Here is a 22,154-nt window from a genome sequence, read left to right on the forward strand (position 1 = left end):
AACACTTTTCTATCCATGATACCCTTTGGAGAGTGCCTTGGACCTAGGCTAGGCACTGCTAGGACAGAGGACCACCAGAATCTGGCGGGGCTGAGTGGTGATGGGGTCCTGGTACCTGGGATGGGTAGTTATAGGCATCCAGCACCTCTTCCTCCAAAGATTTTCTGTAGGTGCCTGTACTCGTGACTTTGCCTCTAGTAGGATCATATCAAAGCACCCCTGAGAATCACGCTGGTTATTCTGGGGTACAGGCAAGAGAGGGAAGGAATGACCAGTTAAGAGTCTCATGATCCAGTTACCTGCTTCCCATTGACCCTGCTTTTGATGGCCATCGAACAGCTCCACGCGAAGCTAGCATGCCTTCTATGTTTATCCTTTCTCCTGAGATAGTGTGCTGTTGCGATACTTTTTATTTTGTTTTGTGTTTTTCCAAGTGGTGACTTTGTCACAGTGTCCTTCCTACCTCTGAATTCAGTGCGATGTGACCTCGGGAGAGGAGATGTGAGCACGATGTCCAGACTCGGACATGTCTGTTTCACGTCTGCCAGGAAGTAATTTTTATGCTGGGAGCCGGCTTCATGGCGTGGGATTCTAATTCTGGGGATGGCATTTTGTATGTGTAGGAAGACTGTCAAAACCTTTCCAATGGGAAGGGACAAGAACCAATTTGAGAATCACATGGTTACATAAGAACTGGCCCTGTGCGGGCATCTCTGCACACTTCCTGTACTTGTTCATTCTGAAGACGAGAGAAAGAGGAGCAGGAAGAATCTTCCATGAACTCTGCAAACCTACAAACTTTCCAATGAGAAGTGGTGCACACTCCCCAGATGGTGGTTGGGACAACATGGTTAAAAGGGTAAGGGGTATTTATTAACCCTTTGCTTTCTTGTTATTCCTGTCCCTCCTCTTTAAATGTTTACATTACCAAACTGGCTAGACTGCTGAGAATCTATCATTTTTAGGTGGCCTGCTAGGGTTTCCACTGGTCTTATCCCAGTAAATAACTGCAGAAAATAGCTGCAGCAGCCACACCCAGCAGCAGTAGCATCTAGGGGACTCTTTGGGACCTGAGCCAGAAAGTTCCCATATGCGGTATCTCATTCTGTCTCCACAAGACACAAGACACGAGGATTATTATGTCTATTTTAGAGATGAAGAAAAAGAGGCTTACAGCTTCAGAAGATTTGAAACCTGCCCACAATAGCTACAGTGTTTGAGCAGGACAAGGAGACATATGCAGACTTAATTTTTGTTTTCAAGTTGTTTAGTCACAGGTGCAGACACTCACGGGAGCAAGGCAGTGACACAGACGAAAGTAGCAGATCTCAGTGAAGCTTTATTTCTAGCCTCCTGTGCCAGGGACACCCTCCACTCCCTTGGAGTCCTTGAGAAGGCCACCAAATGCTTGTCTCACTGTGGCCTTTCTAGACTTAGCGTGGTATTCCCACTAATGAAGACCACACACCGGCCATTCACTTGCTGCTGCTTAAGGGAACATGCGCAGAGCATTGTCCTTCCTGGATCTCAAGCTAAACCCAGCAGGAGCAAGACCACGTTTCTATCTGGGGGTTGAAAGCAAAATTATGCTTCCAGTTTTCCAGGGATGCTGTAAATCCTTCCCAAATGCTCACAGCAAGCAAGTGGCAGGGCCAGCGTTTGGCCCCATTCACCCTGATGCCAGTCCTCCCCCACCTCAGCCTCGAGGCTGTGCTGTCTTGCTATTTAAGGAAAAGGGAACGTGTTGGCTACAAGGTCTCAGTCTCTCTTTACATTCAATTCAGGTAAATCCAGGAGGCCTTGTCTCCATTCTTGGCTTATTGAGCCTTTGCCTGCTTTCCTGTTGTTCATTTGTTGATGACCTTGCTGCATAGCCAGCGCAAAGCAGTGAGGGAAAGCAAGTGTTTTCATGGCTGAGGTCCTGAGTGCTCATCTTCCTGTTTCATGGATAACGCAGAAATCGGCCTGCATTTTTTGCCTTCTGTTGTTCATGGATGGAGCCTGAAGTTAGCAGTTTTGAATTTGGTTCTCTCCGTCCCCCCAGCCCTTTTATATATTTATCCGCGATGTCATATACTAAAGCTTTTGCTTATGTTTCTCGGAAGGGTTCTCCCGCATTTCCACTGCAGCCTTCCATGTCACTTATGAGCATTAGGGCAAAGGGAAAGGGCCGGAAAATGGGGACCAGGAAGAGGGAGGCCTCTGCCGTTTAGCTTTTACAGTTCAGGGGCATCTGCTGGAGATGGTCCGTCTGGGACCATGTCTGTTAGGAGATGAGCCATGCCAGCTTTTGCAGATAGGAAAGCTGTGGGAGGAGGCCCAGTTCTTCCTCACTTTGGGGAAGCATCACAGATTCCTGCAACTGCTGCTCACTGCAGGGAGCCCCGCCTCCAGCCAGCTGGGCGAGGCTGGGCATCCAAACAGGCATCCAAGGCGTGGGACAGGGGCCTGTGGATTTCCTCCGTCTATCTGAGTGGCTCACTGAAGGATGGCATCCCATCGGTCACATGTAGGGCACCTTGATAGTAACGGATCATGCTATGGAACAGGGTCATGTTGGAGTTTAGACTAAAAATAAGAGACTAATGTGTTGATTCATTTGTTGGTACAACCAACACTTATGAGCATTTATGATATTTAAGGCAGTGTGCGGACTGTAGTCACAAAGATGAATCAGGGAGAAGCCAAGGCCTTCATGGAACTGATTGTTGAGTGAACTCCCTGTCACTCTGGACCTCGTGTGCTGTTCTCTCTCCTGGCACTCTCATCCCCTCTCCTCTACAATTCTCAGTTAAGAACTGAGTATGTTGCATTCTTAGACTAGACAGGGGGAGCCTGCTGGGAGCTCTCCCAGTCCAGGTCCTACCCCTGTTTCAGCACGTAGTTTGTACTTCCTTACTAACCTGATGTCCCACCAGAGGGATAGGACCTTGTCTACTTAGCACACCTTTGCATCTCTTGCACCCAGCATAGTTCCTCCCACTGGATAAGCATATGGTAAGTGTGTGTTGAATGAATGAATGAATGATCAGTTAAGGATTCTACCATTCAAGAAGGGAAACACACGTTTACTTATAGGTAGAAGTTGATATATACTATGAGAATCATACAAATAGACTATAAAGTGTTTCTGAAATTCCAAAAAGGGATAAGGAGAATTTGTTTGAGGACTCCATGAGATTTTACAGTGGAGAGGACAGTGAAGATGAATCTTAAAGAATAGGGAGCATTTGGATATGAGTGAGCTGTGGAGGAGGAGGAGCGTGGGTGATCAACAAGGAGTGGAAAGTGGAAGAATGTGAAATTTCCTTCAATTTCTACTCCTTTGAGGCTGGGCCATAAAATATTATGTGCTGTGGTGTTTGGATGATATTTGATAATTTGTAAGTTAGGAAATAATGCAGTTAAAGCTGAGGATTTCACTTTGGTGGTAGTAAAAAGATGGCAGGAAGGTGGAAGAGGCTGGAGGTGATATTGGCCGAAACTAGAAATAGAAGGTGAATAGAAAGGGAAAAAACAAATGTGAAAGAAAAGGTGTGGAGTACAGGGCTTGATAACAGATTGGATGTGGGGAGTGTTGCACAGCTTGTGTGGCCAGGAAGCTGGGGTGCTCTTTCTGCTGATAGGAGACGCAGCTTTGGGAAGGGGCTGGCTTGTTCCATTTAGGATAAAGGACATTTGAATTACTGTCAGGACTTTCAGCTGGAGACAGCTAGAAGACCAATGGAAATAAAAATACCTAGCACAAGTTAACATTTGCTGGAGATTTACAGAAACCTGGCAAGTGTTTTGTTAGCCTAATTTAATGAAAGGGGATCTGGGAAACTATAGAACAGAGAATAAAGTGGCCAGGACATACCTCGAGTGTGTGACGCCTAGGACTCCCGCCTTCATGCGTCAAGTACCGTGCTTGTTCTGGAGAATTTCTCCAGGAGAGCCAGGGCTTTCCAGAGCATTCTGGATGAGAAGTGCCAATGAGATGTATTTAGAGGGACAAGTTGCTGAGGCAGCACCAGGTGAGATCATTTGCTGAAGCCTACAGTGGGTTCTTCTAAGTGTGTACTACAGTCGTGTTTATGTGTATGCACATGTATGTACGTGTGTGTGCACAAGTGTGTGTGCATGTGTGTGCTCATCTGCCAGCAGGAGAGAAAATGGTGATAAGAGAAAACTGGAAAGAGGATGGCCTATCACGCAGGGATTCTGATTTGTTTGTAAGAGCTGGAAAACACAATTGATACTCCTCCCATAGCAGGCCATTGGTGCAGTCATATTTTCGCCGTTTCCTAGTGACTAACACTGTATAGATAGTGCTGCCTTATTTTTAGTGCAGAGTATGAGTGTGCTGCGGAAGGCTGCCGGTTACCAAGGAGGCTGCGCCTCTAAGCTCCTTCAGGGAGCCCCCTGAGTAGTGACTCCAGCCTCCGTGTCACTCTCTGATAACCCCTGGCAGAGAACATCCTTAACCCGAGGGGTGACCGCTCTGTGCTGCCTTCCCTCCATCGCTGCTTATATAATGGCTTTTTGTTCTTACTCAGTTTACATGTTAGAAAAAATTACCTCTGTCTTAAAGGAGAGTTCTGTGAAAACATTAGGCAGATCATAGAGAGCCAGGGGGCTCTCGGTTGGATACAATCACTGTGCGGGTTGGGCAGTGTAGCCCGACCCGGTACAGGGGTTTTGAGTCAGCTTGGCCTCTTTGAGCCTCCCCTCTCACCAAGAATCCAGAGGGGAAGTGGTCAAAGCACTCACAAAGTTCTCAGCATTTTTTGCTTTACAAAGTAATACAAACCCAGCGAAGGGGTAAGTAATCAGGTTGAATTCTTCAAATCCCTCACAAAAATTCCATTTTTGGGTCTGGGTACACATCTGCAATGTTTTGTTTTGTATTTTGATTTCATGAACTTTTTCTTTCCACTCTTTAAAAAATGTATCTCCTATATATATAAAATATATATGTATCTATATATATATGTGTGGTTTTTTTTGAGACTGAGTCTCGTTCTGTCACCCAGGCTGGAGAGCGGTGGTGCAATGTCGGCTCACTGCAACCTCTGCCTCCCAGGCTCAAGCTATCCTCCCGCCTTAGCCTCCTGAGTAGCTGGGATTACAGGAGTGCACCACCATGCCTGGCTAATTTTTATAGTTTTTGTAGAGATGAGGCTTCACCATGTTGCCCAGGCTGGTCTCGAACTCCTGACCTTAAGTGAGCTGCCCTCCTTGGCTTCCCAGATTGCTGGATTATGGGTGTGAACCACCGCACCCGGCCCAGTTTTTTTTTTAGATGGAGTCTTGCTCTGTCGCCAGGCTGGGTTCAGTGGCACGATCTTGGCACTGCAACCTCCTCCTCCTGGATTCAAGCGATTCTCCTGCCTCAGTCTCCCGAGTAGCTGGGACTACAGGTGCCCGCCACCACATCCAGCTAATTTTTGTATTTTTAGTAGAGATGGGATTTCACCACGTTGGCGAGGGTGGTCTCAATCTCTTGACTTCGTAATCCACCTGCATCAGCCTCCCAAAGTACTGGGATTACAGGCATGAGCCGCTGCACCTGACCCGGGCCCACTTTTTACCAGTATTTCTTTCTGCTAATCCATGAGAGACATCCCTATGGGGAAAACTTGGGAGAGGAAATTGTGAAAAACACACACAAGAAAACACTCATAGTCTCACCTTCCACAGGCAAACACTGCTACTGTTAGCATCTTTCTTCTTCTTCTGTGAACTCTGTCCTTTACACAGTGGAGACTGACCTCTATGTTTGATTTCCTAACATTTCCATGTGTCCTCAGTATACCTTGATAAACATCACGTGCAGAGGCCAGGTAAGTTTTTTTTTTTTTTTCTTTTTTTTTTTTTTGAGTTGGAGTCTCCCTCTTTCGCCCAGGCTGTAGTGCATTGGTGTGATCTTGGCTCACTGCAACCTCCAACTCCCTGGTTCAAGCGATTCTCCTGCCTCAGCCTCTCAAGTAGCTGGGATTACAGGCTCGCGCTACCATGCCCAGCTAATTTTTGTATTTTTAGTAGAGATGGGATGTCACCATGTTGGCCGGTATGGTCTTGATCGCCTGACCTTGTGATCCACCTGCCCTGGCCTCTCAAAGTGCTGGGATTACAGGTGTGAGCCACCATGCCCAGCCAAGACCAGATAACATTTTATTAAGTGGTTGAACCAAAGTTTATCTAAACATTCTCCTATATATTTACGATTTTTTTTACGTTACAAAAAGGGGTTCCATGAACATATGCGAATAACTGTTCTTCCGCATTGAGGATTATTTCCTTAGAATGGATTGTTAGATTCTTGGGTCAAAATGTAAGAACATTTTTGGCACAATTATTTTTGATATTTATTTGTACCTTCTATCTTTAAGTACTTCTTCTTTCCATGAGGTGGATTTTTGTTTATATGTTTTTTAACTACTTTGATTTAGTTGGTTTTTAAAAAACTATTCTAATCCTGAAAGCACGATGGGCTTACCACAGAAATTCAGAAATGTAGGTAATCAAAATCATTTAGATAAAAATCAGCCGTATTTCTACATATGTAAATGAAACATTGTTATAGTTTTGATATTTATCTTTCCAGATATTTTCTGTGCTTGTATAAGAAAGTATGGTTTCATGAAAATATGATCATATAGGTTTTTGAAATATGTTTTCAAAATGAATTTTTAAAATAAAATTTCTGGCTGGGTGCGGTGGCTCACGCTTGAAATCCCAGCACTTTGGGAGGCCAAGGTGGGCAGATCACCTGAGGTCAGGAGTTTGAGACCAGCCTGGCCAACATGGTGAAACCTCATCTCTATTAAAAATACAAAAGTTAGATGGGCATGATTGGCAGGGCACCTGTAATTGCAGCTACTCGAGAAGCTAAGGCAGGAGAATCACCTGAACCCTGGAGGCGGAGGTTGCAGTGAGCCAAAATGATGCTACTGCACTCCAGCGTGGGTGACAGAGTGAGACTCTGTCTCTAAATAAATAAATGAATAAATAAAATAACATTTGTATGTGAAAACCTAGAATAGGATAGTTTATGATGCCATCTTAGTATATGCTTAGCTTCATCTGATAGACCGTAATGGAAGATTTTCTTCATGTTTTAGGTACAAAACTGATTAAAAAACATATCCCTGTGGAAAGCATGTTGAGACTTCTCTCCACATTAGTCTGGGATTATTGAATAATTATTACTATTAATATCCATGGAAATTAATATACATGCAACCTTCAGAACAAGTGAAACTTGCCCTAAAGTAAAGCAATTTTTAGTAATCAGTAGTCTATCAGCGTAATGTTCATTGTATGTCTTCCTAAACATTTTATCACTTGCATTGTGGCTTATAAATATTGACCTTTTGATAAAGAGCCTTTGCTGCTGCTCTTCAGTATAAGAATTTCTGCTAAATACCATTTCTTCTTCTTTTTTTGTTTTTGCTAGGGATAGAACAATAAAGTGTCTCTAGAAATCTGATGATTTGGCATGGTTTGTAGAGAGATTTGTAGTCCAGGATTGTTTAACCACAGATTCCTCAGGGTTTTCTAGAGGTTTACATTCTGGTGCATCCATAAAAACCAACTGATAATGTCATTTTTTAGATAAAAATGTAGGATGATAATATTTCATTCAGTCTTGTGACTTGGGACTGACATAGGCTTTATAAATTATTGAATGATGTGGTGAATATGTACTTCATTTGTTCCACAAAAATCTGCTGCCATTTATTTTACTTTTTTTGTTTTTCAAGTTTTAGCAACAGTTTATTAAGATTCCCTGAATTCTTCCCTGGAAATGTGTCTCTCATTCTTTTGGGAGATCATTGCTTAAGCTAGGTAACAATCGGATTTCATGGAGAGAGTTAGTGCTTATGTCTTTGAATAATCACAGTTACATTCCCATGTGGCCCCCAGAGAGTGGCCTTCTCTCCTTCCCAGAGGTCTCAGTGCTCATTATCTCTTTCCTTGGGTTCCCATGAACTCCCCTGTGTCTTTCTTCAGTTACATAGCATATGTTATATACACTCATTTTTCATTAGCTTCAGAGTTCAAGCAACTGTCATCTTTGCATAAGTCACTTGGATCTCCTTCAGAATGCCTTGCAGAAACCAGTGTTTCTCAAAAGGATTCTTTTCTTCCCTGTTCATGTTCACATTAGAATCTGCATCTGTTGATGGAGGCTGAAAGTCTGATGCTTCTAAGAATGTATGTTATGCCTGCACTGTGTGTCCATCATACATAGTTTTTGAATTCCTTTTGTCCCATGGCAGTGCAGTTTGAATCTCTTTCATGTACATAAACATTCAAACATCATGATTAAAAGTATGGTGTTCCACACACAACTACCAAAGTCTTTTAAGCAATTTCTTAATTTTGAATGTATATGTTGTTACCAGTTTAAAAATTATTATATACAGTGCCACAGCAAATAGACCTACAACTTAATCTCTAGTAGTGCAGGTCCTTGGTTAAGGATTGGGCATATTTTATAACGTAAATATAATTCAGGAGGAAAAGGACTAAAATAGTTATTGTCGGAAAGTTCAATGAAAATCTCAGAAACACATGAGCTACAGCTGCAGCAATGATGAAACTTGTCTCTTCTGCATATTCTCATAGAAGCTTCTCATGGAAGGCTCAGTCATGGGGTTGACTGTGGGGGACACATCCAAGCATTTCATACCCTAATCCCCAGCAAGATTTAGTGGTTTGGGTTGTGTTTTTGAAGATTTCCATGCATATTACAAAATATTCCAGAACTGGTGACAATTTATACCCTTACCATTAGTCTTAGAAAGTGGCTGTTTCTAAGCCTTCCTAGGCTATTTCATAAATCTAAAGATTTTCTTTTTTCTTTACTAATTTTATGGTTTCCAAAAAAAAACTCTTAAGATGCCTTTTCTCTAAATCCCCGCAGCCACATTTCCTATCTCCCTATTATAGTCTTCTCTTGCTCTTAGTTATTGTTGTTGTTATTATTATTATTATTATTATTCTTTCAACCTTCCTCCAGTGGCCTGTGAATGTGTGTGTGTGTGTGTGTGTGCGCGTTTTAACATGAAGCACAGTCTGTATGTTAAGCACTAGCCCCCGCCTTTGAATAAATGACTGTAAGGTACAACTTCATTTAACCAAGGATAATGGAGTAATCCAGTTCTACAAAAACGTCTCATCAGTAAGTGTCATTTGGAACCTAAGGATTGGGGCTCTGTTTTCTGCAGCTCTTCCTGATTAGTTTTGGGCAAATCATTATTTTTTTTAACCTCAGCTAATTGATTTGCAAAGTCGTGATGGTGCTTTTAAACACCTCTCTTTAAAAAGTTATTAGAGATCAGGAAGACCTGGTGTGTGAAGTCTGTGATTTCTGAACCGCGGTAAAAGTGAATATGATTGCCATTGAAGACAAGATTTTGATGCCCCCCCTTTTTTTTAAACTCTGTGAATGGAGATTCTTGTCACAAGATAATAGAAATGATTAGACAAAGAAGACCTACTGGCATTGACTAATTGGAGTCCTTCAGATTCCCCAGTTTGGGCTGGGATAGGAATTTCTAGAAATGGAATATTCAGGGAGTTCCCTTGAAGAATGACCTTGTGTTGTTATTTTCTTTTCACTGTGCTCTGTCAGTCACTGTGAATTCAAGTGTTTAACAGTTTTTAGTCTACACACAAATTAGCTAAGGCATTGTTTAATTGAAATAGTCAAATTATCACATTTCAGTGCACCTGTGGCCCCATATTTACAGTAATACAGTTTACTACAGTCTACCTGCACAGTCCTTTTTCTTTACTGTCAGAATTCATTTGGAGTAAATGACTGATAATAAAAAGCTGGTTATAATAATATCTATAGTAAACAAAGTTATTAAATGCAGTACACTAAAAGCATAATATGTTATTAGAAGAATGGGGTGAATTGCAAAGTTTTATTTAAACACTTTTACAAAACTTGTAAAACTGAGAACATAACTCATATTTTAACAGTTTTATTGATGTATAATTTATAGACCATGTGATTCACTCATTTAAAATGTACAGTTCAGTGCTTTTAGTATATTTACAGGGTTGTACAGCCATCACCAAAGTCCATTTTAGAGCATTTTCATTATCCCAACAAGACCCATTAGCTGTCACCCCAATCTGCGCATCCTCCCCAGCCCCAGGCAACCATTAGTCTCCGCTCTCTATAGATTTGTCTATTCTGGATGCTTCATATAAATGAAATAATACAACACGTAGTCTTTTGTTACTGGCTTCTTTCACTTAGCATGATGTTTTCAAGGTTCATCTATGTTGTCTCATGTATCCGTTCTTTGTTTCTTTTTATTGTCTGATTTTATTCTCTCATACACACACATCCCACATTTTATTTATCTGTTTATCAGTTGATGAGCATTTGGGTTGTTTCTAGTTTTAGTTATGATGTCTAAAGCTGCTATGAACACTTGTGTACAAGTTTTTGTGTAGGTGTATGTTTGGATTTCTCTTTGTTCTGTACTTAAAGCACAATGATTGTATCACATACTGACTCTATATTTAACCTGGCATTGAGGAAATGCCAGACTTTTCCAAAGTGCTTGCACCAATGTGTATGCTCACCAGTAGCTTATGAAGATTTCCATTTTTTCAGGTCCTCATCAACTCTTGTTATTATCTGACTTTTTGCTGATAGCCATCCTAATGAGAGGGAAGTGGTATCTCATTGTGATTTTGATTTGCATTTACGAGATGGCTAATAATATTTGAGCATCTTTTCTTGTGCTTATTGGTCATTTTTATAACTTCTTTGGGGAAATGTCTGTTCAAATCCTTTGCTTGTTTGTTAATTGGGCTGTTTATCTTTTAATCACTGAGTTGTAATAGTTTTATATGTTCTAGATACAAGTCCTTTATCAGATATGACTTGCAAAAACTTTCTCACATTCTGTGGATTGCCTTGTCACTTTCTTGAGAGTGTCTTTTGAAGCATAAAAGTTTTTAAATTTGATTTTTATTTTGATACATACCTAGTTTGTTTTTTATTTTTATTGCTTATGCCTTCGGTGTCATAACTAAGAAATCATTGTTCCATTCAAGGCCATGAAGATGTATACCTACATTTTCTTCTAATAGTTTTATAATTTTCACCCTTATATTTAGTTCTTTGATCCATTTTGAGTTAATTGTGTATAGTGTAAGGAAGGAGTCTAACTTCATTTTTGCATGTGGATATCTAGTTTTCCTAGCATCATTTGCTGAAAACTGTTCTCTCTTCTTTGAATTTTCTTGGCACCCTTGTCAAAAATCAATTAACTATAAATGTGAAGGCTTATTTCTGGATTCTTAATCCTGTTCCATTGCTATATGTTTATTCTTATGGCAAGTCCACACTGTCTTGATTACGGAAACTTTGTAGTAAGTTTTGAAATCAGAAAGTGTGTGTTCTCCAAATTTGTTCTTTTTCAAGATTATTTTGGCTAGTGAAGGTCTCTTGAATTTCCACATGAATTTTAGGATTGTCTTGTTAATTTCTATACAGAAGTCAGCTGAGTTATGGTGGGGATTGTATTGAATCTGTAGATCAGTTTGGGAGGAGCATTGCCATCCCAGCTTAATATAAAGCCGCCTAATTCATGAACATGGGGTGCCCATTGATTTTTTCAGGTCATCTTTAATTTCTTTCTACAGTGTTGTGTAGTAGTTTTCAGAGTATAAATTTTGTACTCTTATCTTTTAAATTTATTTGTATTTCATTCTTTTGTATGCTATTATCAATAGACCTATAGAAATGATCCCTAAGAAGTATACTTCAGATTGTCTGGATCAAAAATCTTGTCTGACTTGAGCCACGTAACCACCTTGGCACAATCAGTCACGTCCAGGGTTATGTGGTCCTTCCACATTATATATATGGTATGTATATACATACAGTACTGTTTTTCCAACAAAAGCTTGAATCTAGGGTGATATGAGTGGGTTTACCATGCCCACTACGACCCCCTGCCCAGAAAGTGGACCTTTACTTGGAACTCAGATATCACATAAATACTTATTTATTATTTTTGAGCTCTATTCATTTACTTTAAGAAAATTGAAGTACAGTGTTATTTTAACAACTAGTAAATGGAAAGAATGAGTAATATTAAAGCTTTCATCTCTACAAATGATACTATTTAGACCTCCCTATTAAATATTCTGGGCTCAGTATCAAATTCTATTGTAATATCAGCGTAGAAGTGGTTTCTAATTTAAAACTCTAGCTAGCTGCTGCTCTGCTAAGAATAAAGATTGGCCACAAATTCAACATAATCTGTAGATTCTTTGCCTTTAGGCTATCATATTTGACTCACAATAACTCTGCTCTTTAAGACAGTTTTTAATGACATGATGGGAGAGGAAATGCAAAATGTTTTACATTAGCCTATACTCTATTTGTCCATCTAGTTATAATTTAGACAGACTCGTTATAAATTATGAGTTCCTATTTAATAGATATGAAGATTAGTCAAATATGTAGAACAAGAGAAAAAAGGATAGCAATGAAGTAATTTGTGATGGATTATTTTTTTTCTTTTGAGACAGCGTCTCACTTTTTTGTCCCAGCTGGCGTGCTGTGGCATGATCATGGCTTACTGTAGACTCACCCTCCTGGGGTCAAGTGATCCTCCCAACTCAGCCTCCTGAGTAACATGCCACTACACCAGGGCTAATTTTTGTCTTTTTTGGGGGGTAGAGATAGGGTTTTGCTGTATTACCCAGGCCAATCTCAAACTCCCAGGCTCAAGCGATCTGCCCACCTCTGCCTTCCAAAGTGCTGGGATTATAGGTGTGAGCCACCATGCCGTGATGGACTTCATAAACATAGTAAAAGGTTTCAGCCAAAGCAGTTTGATTTAAATGGATATTTTAACCCTTGGCTTGCAATAATTTTGTCCTCTGGAAAGTATGGTTTTCCAGGTAACATATTCATTTTTGGCCTTGACTGTGTAGAGCAATTATAGGAGCCCATATCAACAAGTGTCTTCAGTTGTTTCATTAGTGCCTGGAACCAGACCACAAAGGTGGCCAGAGAGGGTACCCCTAAACCATATCTCCCAACATCTCTGACTCTGAACCACACATGCATAGAGCCTACTCAAAGCACCCTAGCTATGGACAGAAGATCTCACTAAGACCAGAGTTGTAGCCCTAGAAACAGTTTGCAGTTTGTGCACAGACAAGAGAACTATCTGCTAAAACAAAGGAAGCAACACTCATTGGAAAAAAAACAGAATCCAGAATTTTCACCACCTAACATTTATAATATCTGGAAAAGAATAAAAAATTCTCAGATCATGGAGAATGAGGACAAAAGAAAATCAATCAGCTCCAGCTCCCAGATGAACCAGATGTTGAAACTAACAGACAAAAGGTTTAAAATGACTGTAATAACTATCCCCAGTGAGAAAAACAAACCATGTTTTCAACGAATGAGAATCTTAGCAGAGAACAGGTGTTGGTAGAGAAATGGAAATGGTAGGAAGCAACCAAATGGAAATTCTAGAAACAAAAAATAAAATATCTGAAGTTGTACGTAATAATATATAATAGATCTTTTACAAATGTAAGCTATTATTTTATAAGGGTAAAGATAAGGTATTTTGCCTTTATTTTATTATACTTTTACCAGTGAAATAGAAGCAGATAGGACAATTCTGTCTACCTTTTCATCTTCTAAACCTTATTCTCTTTGGCCTTGAGAAAAAAAAAATAAGTCTGGAATGCAGTACTTAGTGAAGTCAGAAAGTTGAGGGAGTTGGGGGACATAGACTATGACCCTTCCCTCTTTCCTGCTGCTTCTGTCCTGCTGTGAGCACCTCTGTGCTGTTGTGCTTTATAGAGAAAATTCCAATTTACCTCCTTTTCGCTCCTTTGCTGGGTCCTGAGTAACAGGAGGTCAGCTTCTAGGCCTTTCTTATCTCTTTCCCTGATAAAAGTTGGATTCATGTGTAGTGTATGAACAAATAAAGCTCTGGGGCCCTGGGTCCGTCCTCTTCTCCCCCTGCCTCTTCCTCCTCATTGTCACATCCTTATTGTAAATGCTTTAGGGGCGGTTTATAAAAAATGACATTAATTACTGAAACAATATTATTTACCCAGTACACTGGCAGAATGTTTACTATTTATAGCTGGGTTTTATTTTTGTTTGATGTGTTTAGTTGCTGTGAAAATGAACATGTTGCTCACTCTCGTTGAACCTGTTCTTCCTCCTCCTTCCTCCTCCTCCTTCTTCGTCTGTGCCAGATCGTCCTCCTCTTCAGCAGCTTCCCTTCCTTCATTAGGCCTTCTGGGCAGTTTTTAGGATGTCTGCTCCTAAACTTATATTTCTGTTTAAAATTATTCCATAATAGTGTGTCAACACACCAATCACTTCGACTCCATGCAGGTTGGTCTCTGCATTTCAAACCTGTTTTCCGTGTGTTAGTCCTTTTTGACATTTTTATAGGGTTTCTCCAGAAAAAAAAAAAAAAAAGAGCATAGCAAAGTTATGAGCCGTCCTTATGGAGTGCCTGCCTAGAGGGAAAGAGGAACTAAACATACTTACCACATATGAGGGCCCCTCCACCGTGTTTGACACTCTTCTCACAGCTAACTGGTGAAAGTGGTTTTATATCTAAAAATACTATACTGAGGTTGAGTAACCTGCCCAGAGTCTAACACAGGGTAAGAAGGGACACCAAAATTCAGTGATAATTGTATCATTCCTAAGCCTCTGGGCTTTTAAAATTTATTTACTCTAAACCATACTGCACCACTCTAAGTAAAAGGTTAAGAGAACTCAGGAATGCAAATGCAAAAGTGCCTGTCAAGGGAGAGAGAGAGAGAGGAGGGGCAGGAAGAAAGAGAGAGAGAGAGGATGGGGAGGAAGAGAGAGAGAGAGAGGAGGGGGAGGAAGAGAGAGAGAGAAGGGAGGAGAGAAAGGGGAGAGAGAGAGAGGGAGAGAAGGGAGGGAAGAAAGGAGAGAGAGCAAGAGCACTCGTGATCTATTTACCTTCCTATGTTATCATTTTTAGCCTTTTCCCACCTTTTATGTGCTGAGAGCTGTTCCGCTGCCATTTTCTCTCCCTGCCTCAAGAGTACATTTAAGTGCAAGTGAATGGGGTGGGATTGTGATTGTTACAGTGATTGCTTAGAATCTGCCCTACCATATCTGCCAGTGTATGAAACTCTGAAACTCTGCCAGTGTTACCAAACTCTGAGAGGGTGTGAAGCGCTAGTCTTCACTGTACTGAGCTGATTACCTCATGTCGTCACGAGGGGGCAGCACCTTCCCATGCCTTTGGACTTAGGAGCCTGGGAGGGTGGGAAACTCACACCAAACCCCATCCCTTAGCTGGTCACCTCTTACCTTCCAAGCCTGATCATCCAAGTTTGGGCAAAACGGATGTAAACGTGTTTTTAATTTTTTTTCTTATTTGAGAGGGGGGCAATTGGAGAGGGGAAATACAGCTTATATGTTGGCATACACATTTGAAATATCTGGTACTTTATAAGCAGGTATTTTATGTGTATTCTGTGTTTTCTCTGCAGAAAAAAATAACTCTTTCCTTTACTAGGGATGCAGTGCTCAGCAGTGCCTGTTGCAACCGTAAGTTACACCGTATTTTCTCAAAGAAACATGGTAGTAATTGGAGGTCACTGTTCAAAGTACTGACTTTAGTTTGCTGACCTTCAATCAAACCTCAGTTAGGCACTTACTAGCTGTGACCCTGGGCAAAATACTTAACCTCTCTGAGCATCACATACTCATCTGTGATGTGAGGGCTGCAATACATTCCTGCTTTCTTTTTTCGACAAGTATTTATTGAGAATTTCTTTACTTGTGGAACGTGGTATTATGTCCTGTGTATAATGGTCTTTATACGTACCTCCCAGTTCAATTTCATATAAGTTGGCCTCTTGTTTCTGTAACTAGGATTGCATTTCTGTCAAAAGTCTTGGCTCATACGGGGACACTCAAAGGCCATCCAGTCTGAAAATGCAAGACAGAGCTGCCTCAGGAAGTGCCCGATGATTTAATTAAAATGTGAAGAGTAGCCCACAGAGGGGCAGGTGTGGTGAACAGCCACCCTGCAGGGGTGAGGCGGGCATCCTCCTTCTCGGTGACTTAGCCTGGACCTGGGATGAGTAGAGGCTTGGAGTAGGTTCAGAGACAGTTCTCAGGACAAAAAGTTGGCCCCTGTTTTAGGGAGGCTGACTTGTGGCCACTGGGCATGCTAAGGGTTTGCCATCTAACACTTTATGCCTGTCACTTGTCCCCATTTTGAGTCCAGGCAACTGTGGCCACTGGAATTATGGAGAGTCTCTTGGGACTCTTCGTTATTATTTTTATATACTGAGGTGAAATTCACATAACATAAAATTAAACATGTTCAAGTAGACAGTTCATTTAGTACATTTGTAATACTGCACAATCACCCTCTAGTTCCAAAAATCATTATTTTTTTAAGTTTCTATTTCGATGAGATTTTAAACTAGGAAAAAAATTACAAGAATGGTACAAGGAACTCTGCATAACCTTCAGCCAGATACATTCACTGTTTACCTTTTGCCTCATTTTCTCCCTGGTGTTCACTTTCTCTGTGTGTGTGTGCGCGCATGTGTGTGTGCATGTGTGTGGGTGTGTGCATGTGTGTGTGTATGTGCATGTGTGTGTATACATACATTTTCCCCCCAAAAAACACTTTAGAGCCTGATGGAGACATTGTGCCCCTTTAGCACTAAATACTTTAGTAGGTATGTATTTCCTAATATGGCCCTATGGGCAATTATAAAAACCTGAACATGTAACATTCATACAGTTCTATTATCTAATCCACAGTCATGACTCAAAATTCATCAAATTTTCTGTACACTTTTTCTTTCCTAGACCAGGATGCAGTCCTCCGTCCTGTGTGGATTTAGCTGTCTTCCTTTGTGCTCTCCTTTGATCTGGAATAGCGCTTTGCCTTTCTGTGTGTTCTTTGACCTTGACATTTCTGGGAGAGTACAGACCATGGTTTTGTGCATCATCTCTCTCAATTTGGATTTAGCTAATGCTTTTCATGATTAGATTCAAGTTCTTATATATCATCTCCCTCCTAAGGGAAAACGGGTCCTGATTTCCACATGCTAAACTTAGGAACATTGATTATCCTATTACCCCTACAAAAACCAGTGATGGCAGTTTTTAGCCTTACATTGTAAAGCTGTCCCAATTCTGTGGGCTTTAGTGATATGAGGGCCAGTTTCCTGAAGACCGTGGAAAATCTGACACTATTCCTTTAGTTTCGGGCATCATCAAATGGGAGGTTTATGGCTTCAAGACTGGAAGATGGTGATGCAGAAGCACATTGTGCAGCCGTTTGGGTTCAAATCATTCTTTCATACCGTTGACCAAATGGAATTTGCTATATGTTCATTCACTGTCAGATGCTGAGTGAGAAAAATGACAATTTACAACGTACGTTCTTAAGAGGATTAAGTCAGTCTTCTATGGCATGGTGAAAAATTCCCCAGGCCGCCTGCTGGGCTCCTGCACACTTTGCCTGGAAGGATGAATCCTTTTCTTTACCTCGCTGTGTAACTTCCTCTGCCAAGCAAAAGCACCTTGCTACCTGGAGAATAAATTGACAATCTCAATTTTGATATGTTGCTGATTTCTTTTGTGTACATTATTACGAATTTACAGCTAATCTTAGCAGTAGATCCAAGGAAGTGATTATCTATCTTTCCACTGTTTTCTTTCATCCGTGTAGCCAGCCTTACCCAAGTCTTTGTTCCTCTTTCCCCATTCACATGTATTTGATAATTCAGCTTTTCCTAAAAGATTTTGCCTTTTGTTTTTAAAGTTCAAAGAGCTATATGCAAGGCCGGGCGCGGTGGCTCACGTCTGTAATTCCAGCACTTTAGGAGGTCGAAGCAGATGGATCACAAGGTCAGGAGGTCGAGACCAGCCTGGCCAACGTAGTGAAACCCCATCTGTACTAAAAATACAAAAAATTAGCCGGTCATGGTGGTGGACGCCTATAATCCCAGATACTCAGGAGGCTGAGGCAGGAGAATCACTTGAACCCTTGAGGCGGAGGTTGCAGTGAGCCAAGATTGCACCACTGCACTCCAGCCTGGGAGACAGTGTGAAATTCCATCTCAAAAAAAAAAAAAAAGCTGTCTGCAAACATTCAGATGAAATTTGGATTACTTTTAAGCCACGTGAACAAAATTCCTCTTGCCAGTCTGTTCCCTCTAAAAAAAAAAAACTTATCTATTGCGTTTTTTTCTTAAGCTATCTATTTGGAAATAATTTGGGGTTGACTGAACCATTGGAACCATAGTACAGGGTGTTATCCTGTTCCCTTTACCTAGCTTCCAGCAATGCTAATATCATACACATTATGTCTTACACAAAGTACATTTATCAAAACCAAATATTAACAGTGTATGATCCTGTTAACCAAACAGCAGAGTGTTTCAGGATTTCACCAGGTTTTTCCCTGATGTCCTTTTTCTTTCCTCGGATCCCAGATAGCATTTAGTTGTCATAGCTTCATTCAACCTGCGACAGCTTCTCAGTCTTTCCTTGTTTTTAATGGCCTTGATATTTCCTAGGAAGTCCGGTCATGTGTTTTATAGATTGTTCTTCAATTTGGGTTTGTCTGTTATTTCTCATGGTTAGACTGGTGTTATAGGTTTTTGGAGAGAAGCTTACAGAGGCAAAGTGCCTTTGCCACAACGTATGAGGTGGTACATCTCTCCTGACTTTTACAATTTTTATTCTCTTGTATTGTGTAGTTTCAAATATCTTTCTGTGGTGCTAATACTGTTTTTTTTTAATTAAAAAAAATTTTTGAGACGGAGTCTGGCTCTGTTGCCCAGGCTGGAGTGCAGTGGTGTGATCTCAGCTCACTGCAAGCTCTGCCTCCTGGGCTCAAGCGATCCTCCCACCTCAGCCTCCTGAGTAGCTGGGACTACAGGCGCCACCATGCCTGCCTAATTTTTTCTTTATTTTTTCTTTTTTTGAAGAGATGGAGTTTTGGATTTTTTGTTTGTTTTTTCGTTTTTGTTTTGAGACAGAGAGTTTCATTCTTGTTGCCCAGGCTGAAGTGCAATGGCGTGATCTCGGGTCACTGCAACCTCCGCCTCCTGGGTTTAAGTGATTCTCCTGCCTCTGCCTCTCGAGTAGCTGGGATTACAGGCGTGCACCACCACGCCCGGCTAATTTTTTGTATTTTTAGTAGAGACAGGGTTTCACCATAGCCAGGCTGGTCTTGAACTCCTCACCTCAGGTGATCCGCCCACCTCGGCCTCCCAGAGTGCTGAGATCACAGGTGTGAGCCACCGCACCCAGCCAGAGATGGGGGTTTTTCCGTGTTTTTCCCAGGCTGTTCTCGAACTCCTAGGCTCAAGCAATTATCCTACCTCCCAACGTGCTGGGATTATAGATGTGAGCACCACACCTGGCCTGTACTGCTTTTTAAAGTGGAATGATGTGGATCGGTTACTTGTTTTTTCATGCAAAATCCTTAGAACCTGCTTAAGTTATCTGTATAGTATGGGATATCCCCATCAAAGAATATCAACTCAGAGCATTGCTTTCTCTACCCTAAGTACTTTCTTCAACTCCACTTGAAAAGCATGGGTGTATCACTTTGTAAAATGTTATACACTGGAAGAAATAATGCAAGAGGAAAAGTGATTGAGTGAGTGTATTCGTCAAGGTTCTTCAGAGAAACAGAACCAGTAAGATATATACACACACAGAGACACACACAGACACACACACACACACACACACACACACACACACACACACACACACGAAAGCCAGTGGAGAGCTGGAGATCAGAGAGCTGCTAGTATGGATTCCAGGCTGGTCTGAAGGCCTGAGAACCAGGAGGACCAAAGGCAGAAGATTGGTGTTCCAGCTCAGGCAGTCAGGTAGAGAGTGAATTCCATCTTCCTACACCTTATTTGAGCCCTCAGTGGACAGGATGGTGCCTTTCCACACTGGGGAACCATCTGCATGATTCAGTTCACCAATTCAAATGTTAATTGATACAGTTTGGCTGTGTCCTCACCCAAATCTCCTCCTGAATTGTAGCTCCCATAATCCCCATGTGTTACGGGAACAACCCAATGAAAGATAATTGAATCATGGGGGCAGTTTCCCCCATGCTGTTCTCGTGATAGTGAATAAGTCGTACGAGATCTGATGGTTTTGTAAGATGTTTCCCCTTTTGCTTGGTTCTCATTCTCTCCTTGCCTATTGCCATGTAAGATGTGCCTTTCACCTTCCTCCATGATTGTGAGGCCTCCGCAGCCATGTGGAACTGAGAGTCCATTAAACCTCTTTTTCTTTGTAAGTTACCCAGTCTCGGGTATGTCTTTATCAGCAGCATGAAAATGGACTAATATACTACTAATCTCTCACAGAGACAGTCACAGACACACCGAGATAGTGCTTCACCAGCTATCTGGGTGTTCCTTGGCCCAGGCAAGTTGACATGTAAAATTAGCCATCACAGGAAGTTCCCCAGTGCCTAACTCCCTCCTGAATCATGCATTGGCTGCCTTGAGTTTGGGGGAAGGGCATTTATTCGGTTTGATGGATCTGTGGATATTTTAGAAAGCTGATTTCAATCTATAATGTAAGCCTCCCCTTCAAATACAAAGAAAAATATAGATACAGATTTTATCCAATTTCCTTTCACTTATGATCTCTCTAGGTCCCAGTATATACCACATAGTAAACAGTGAGTCAAGGAAAAGAAGGGCCAGAGTAATCCACAAACCTTAATCAATCCATGACCACCCAGCAGCTGGAGCAATCATTCTCTAGCTTTCTCTCATTAGGTACACACTAAATTAGAAATCTTTAAGTAGTGTTCTCTTGAACACAGAGTGACAGGAATGAAATGTGACACATAACAGAGTAAAACAAATACAAATAGTTTAAAAAACAAAGTCAGTCTTTAGAAGGAAGGTCACTTTTGCTTATTTCCTAAGATTTAATTCAAATTCTCAAAATACATTTTAAATTATTGTGCTGTAACTTGAATATCCCTAATTACTATGCTTCCAATTGGGGAAAACAAATAAATTTAATTAGCTCTGAAGTTTGAGAACTATTGAAAGAAGCACTATTCCCATGCCACTTCTTTGTACTTTCTTGTGCTCATGATGTTTTTAATTGCATTTTTTGTTTTGTGTGTGAATGCGTTTGGCAACCATTGCCACAGAGTATTGTGTCTGGAATTGGTGGGTTCTTGGTCTCGGTGACTTAAGAATGAAGCCGCAGACCCTCATGGTGAGTGTTACAGTTCTTAAAGATGGTGTGTCCAGAGTTTGTTCCTTCAGATGTTCAGATGTGTCTGGAGTTTTTTCCTTCTGGTGGGTTTGTGGTCTCGCTGACTTCAGGAGTGAAGCTGCAGACGTTTGCAGTGTTACAGCTCATAAAGGTGGCACAGACCCAAAGAGTGAGCAGCAGTGACCCCGAACGGGTTGCGGCTACTGGCTCAGGTAGTCCGCTTTTATTCCCTAATCTGGCCCCACCCACATCCTGCTGATTAGTCCATTTTACAGATAGCTGATTGGTTTGTTTTGACAGGGTGCTGATTGGTGCATTTCCAATCCTCTAGCTAGACATAAAAGTTCTCCAAGTCCCCACCCCACTCAGGAGCCCAGTTGGCTTTGCCAAGTGGCTCACACGCTGGGGCCGCAGACAGAGGTGCCCACCAGTCCTGCACCCTGCAGCGGCACTCCTCAGCCCTTGGGCAGTGGACGGGACCAGGCACCACAGAGCAGGGGGCCGCGCCTGTCTGGGAGTCTCGGGCCATGTGGGAGCCCATATGGGGAGTGGGGGTGGGGTGGCTTGGGCATTGGGGGCTGCAGGTCCTGAGCCCTGCCCTGCAGGGAGGTGGCTGAGGCCCAACTAGAATTCGAGCACAGTGCCGCGGGCCAGCACTGCTGAGGGACCGGGCGCACCCTCCACAGCCGCTGGCCCAGGTGCTAAGCCTCTCAGGTCCGGGGCCAGTGGCACTGGCCAGCCACTTGGAGTGCAGGCCCAGCGAGGCTGCGCCCACTGAGAACTCCCGCTGACCCTCGAGCACTGTGCAGCAGCCCCAGTTCTCCCCCACGCCTTTCCCTCCACACCTCCTTGC

The 22,154-nt window shown here is 41.9% G+C and overlaps 1 protein-coding gene across 32 annotated transcripts in view; it reads left to right on the top strand.

Annotated features, from left to right (window-relative positions):
* Window positions 1-22,154, top strand: part of ELMO1 (engulfment and cell motility 1) — a 582,820-nt gene that overhangs the window by 243,914 nt on the left and 316,752 nt on the right. The window contains exon 1 of one of the 32 annotated variants that reach the window (XM_045387654.2): window positions 737-859. The exons of the other annotated variants lie outside the window; for them this stretch is intronic. Coding sequence (XP_045243589.2) covers window positions 806-859 — 54 coding nt within the window. The 5' untranslated portion in view covers window positions 737-805. Of the gene's footprint in view, window positions 1-736; window positions 860-22,154 lie in introns of those variants that run through there. 32 annotated transcript variants of the gene reach the window in all.

The sequence above is a fragment of the Macaca fascicularis genome, chromosome 3 (genome assembly GCF_037993035.2).
Source record: "Macaca fascicularis isolate 582-1 chromosome 3, T2T-MFA8v1.1".
Taxonomy (NCBI): domain Eukaryota; kingdom Metazoa; phylum Chordata; class Mammalia; order Primates; family Cercopithecidae; genus Macaca; species Macaca fascicularis.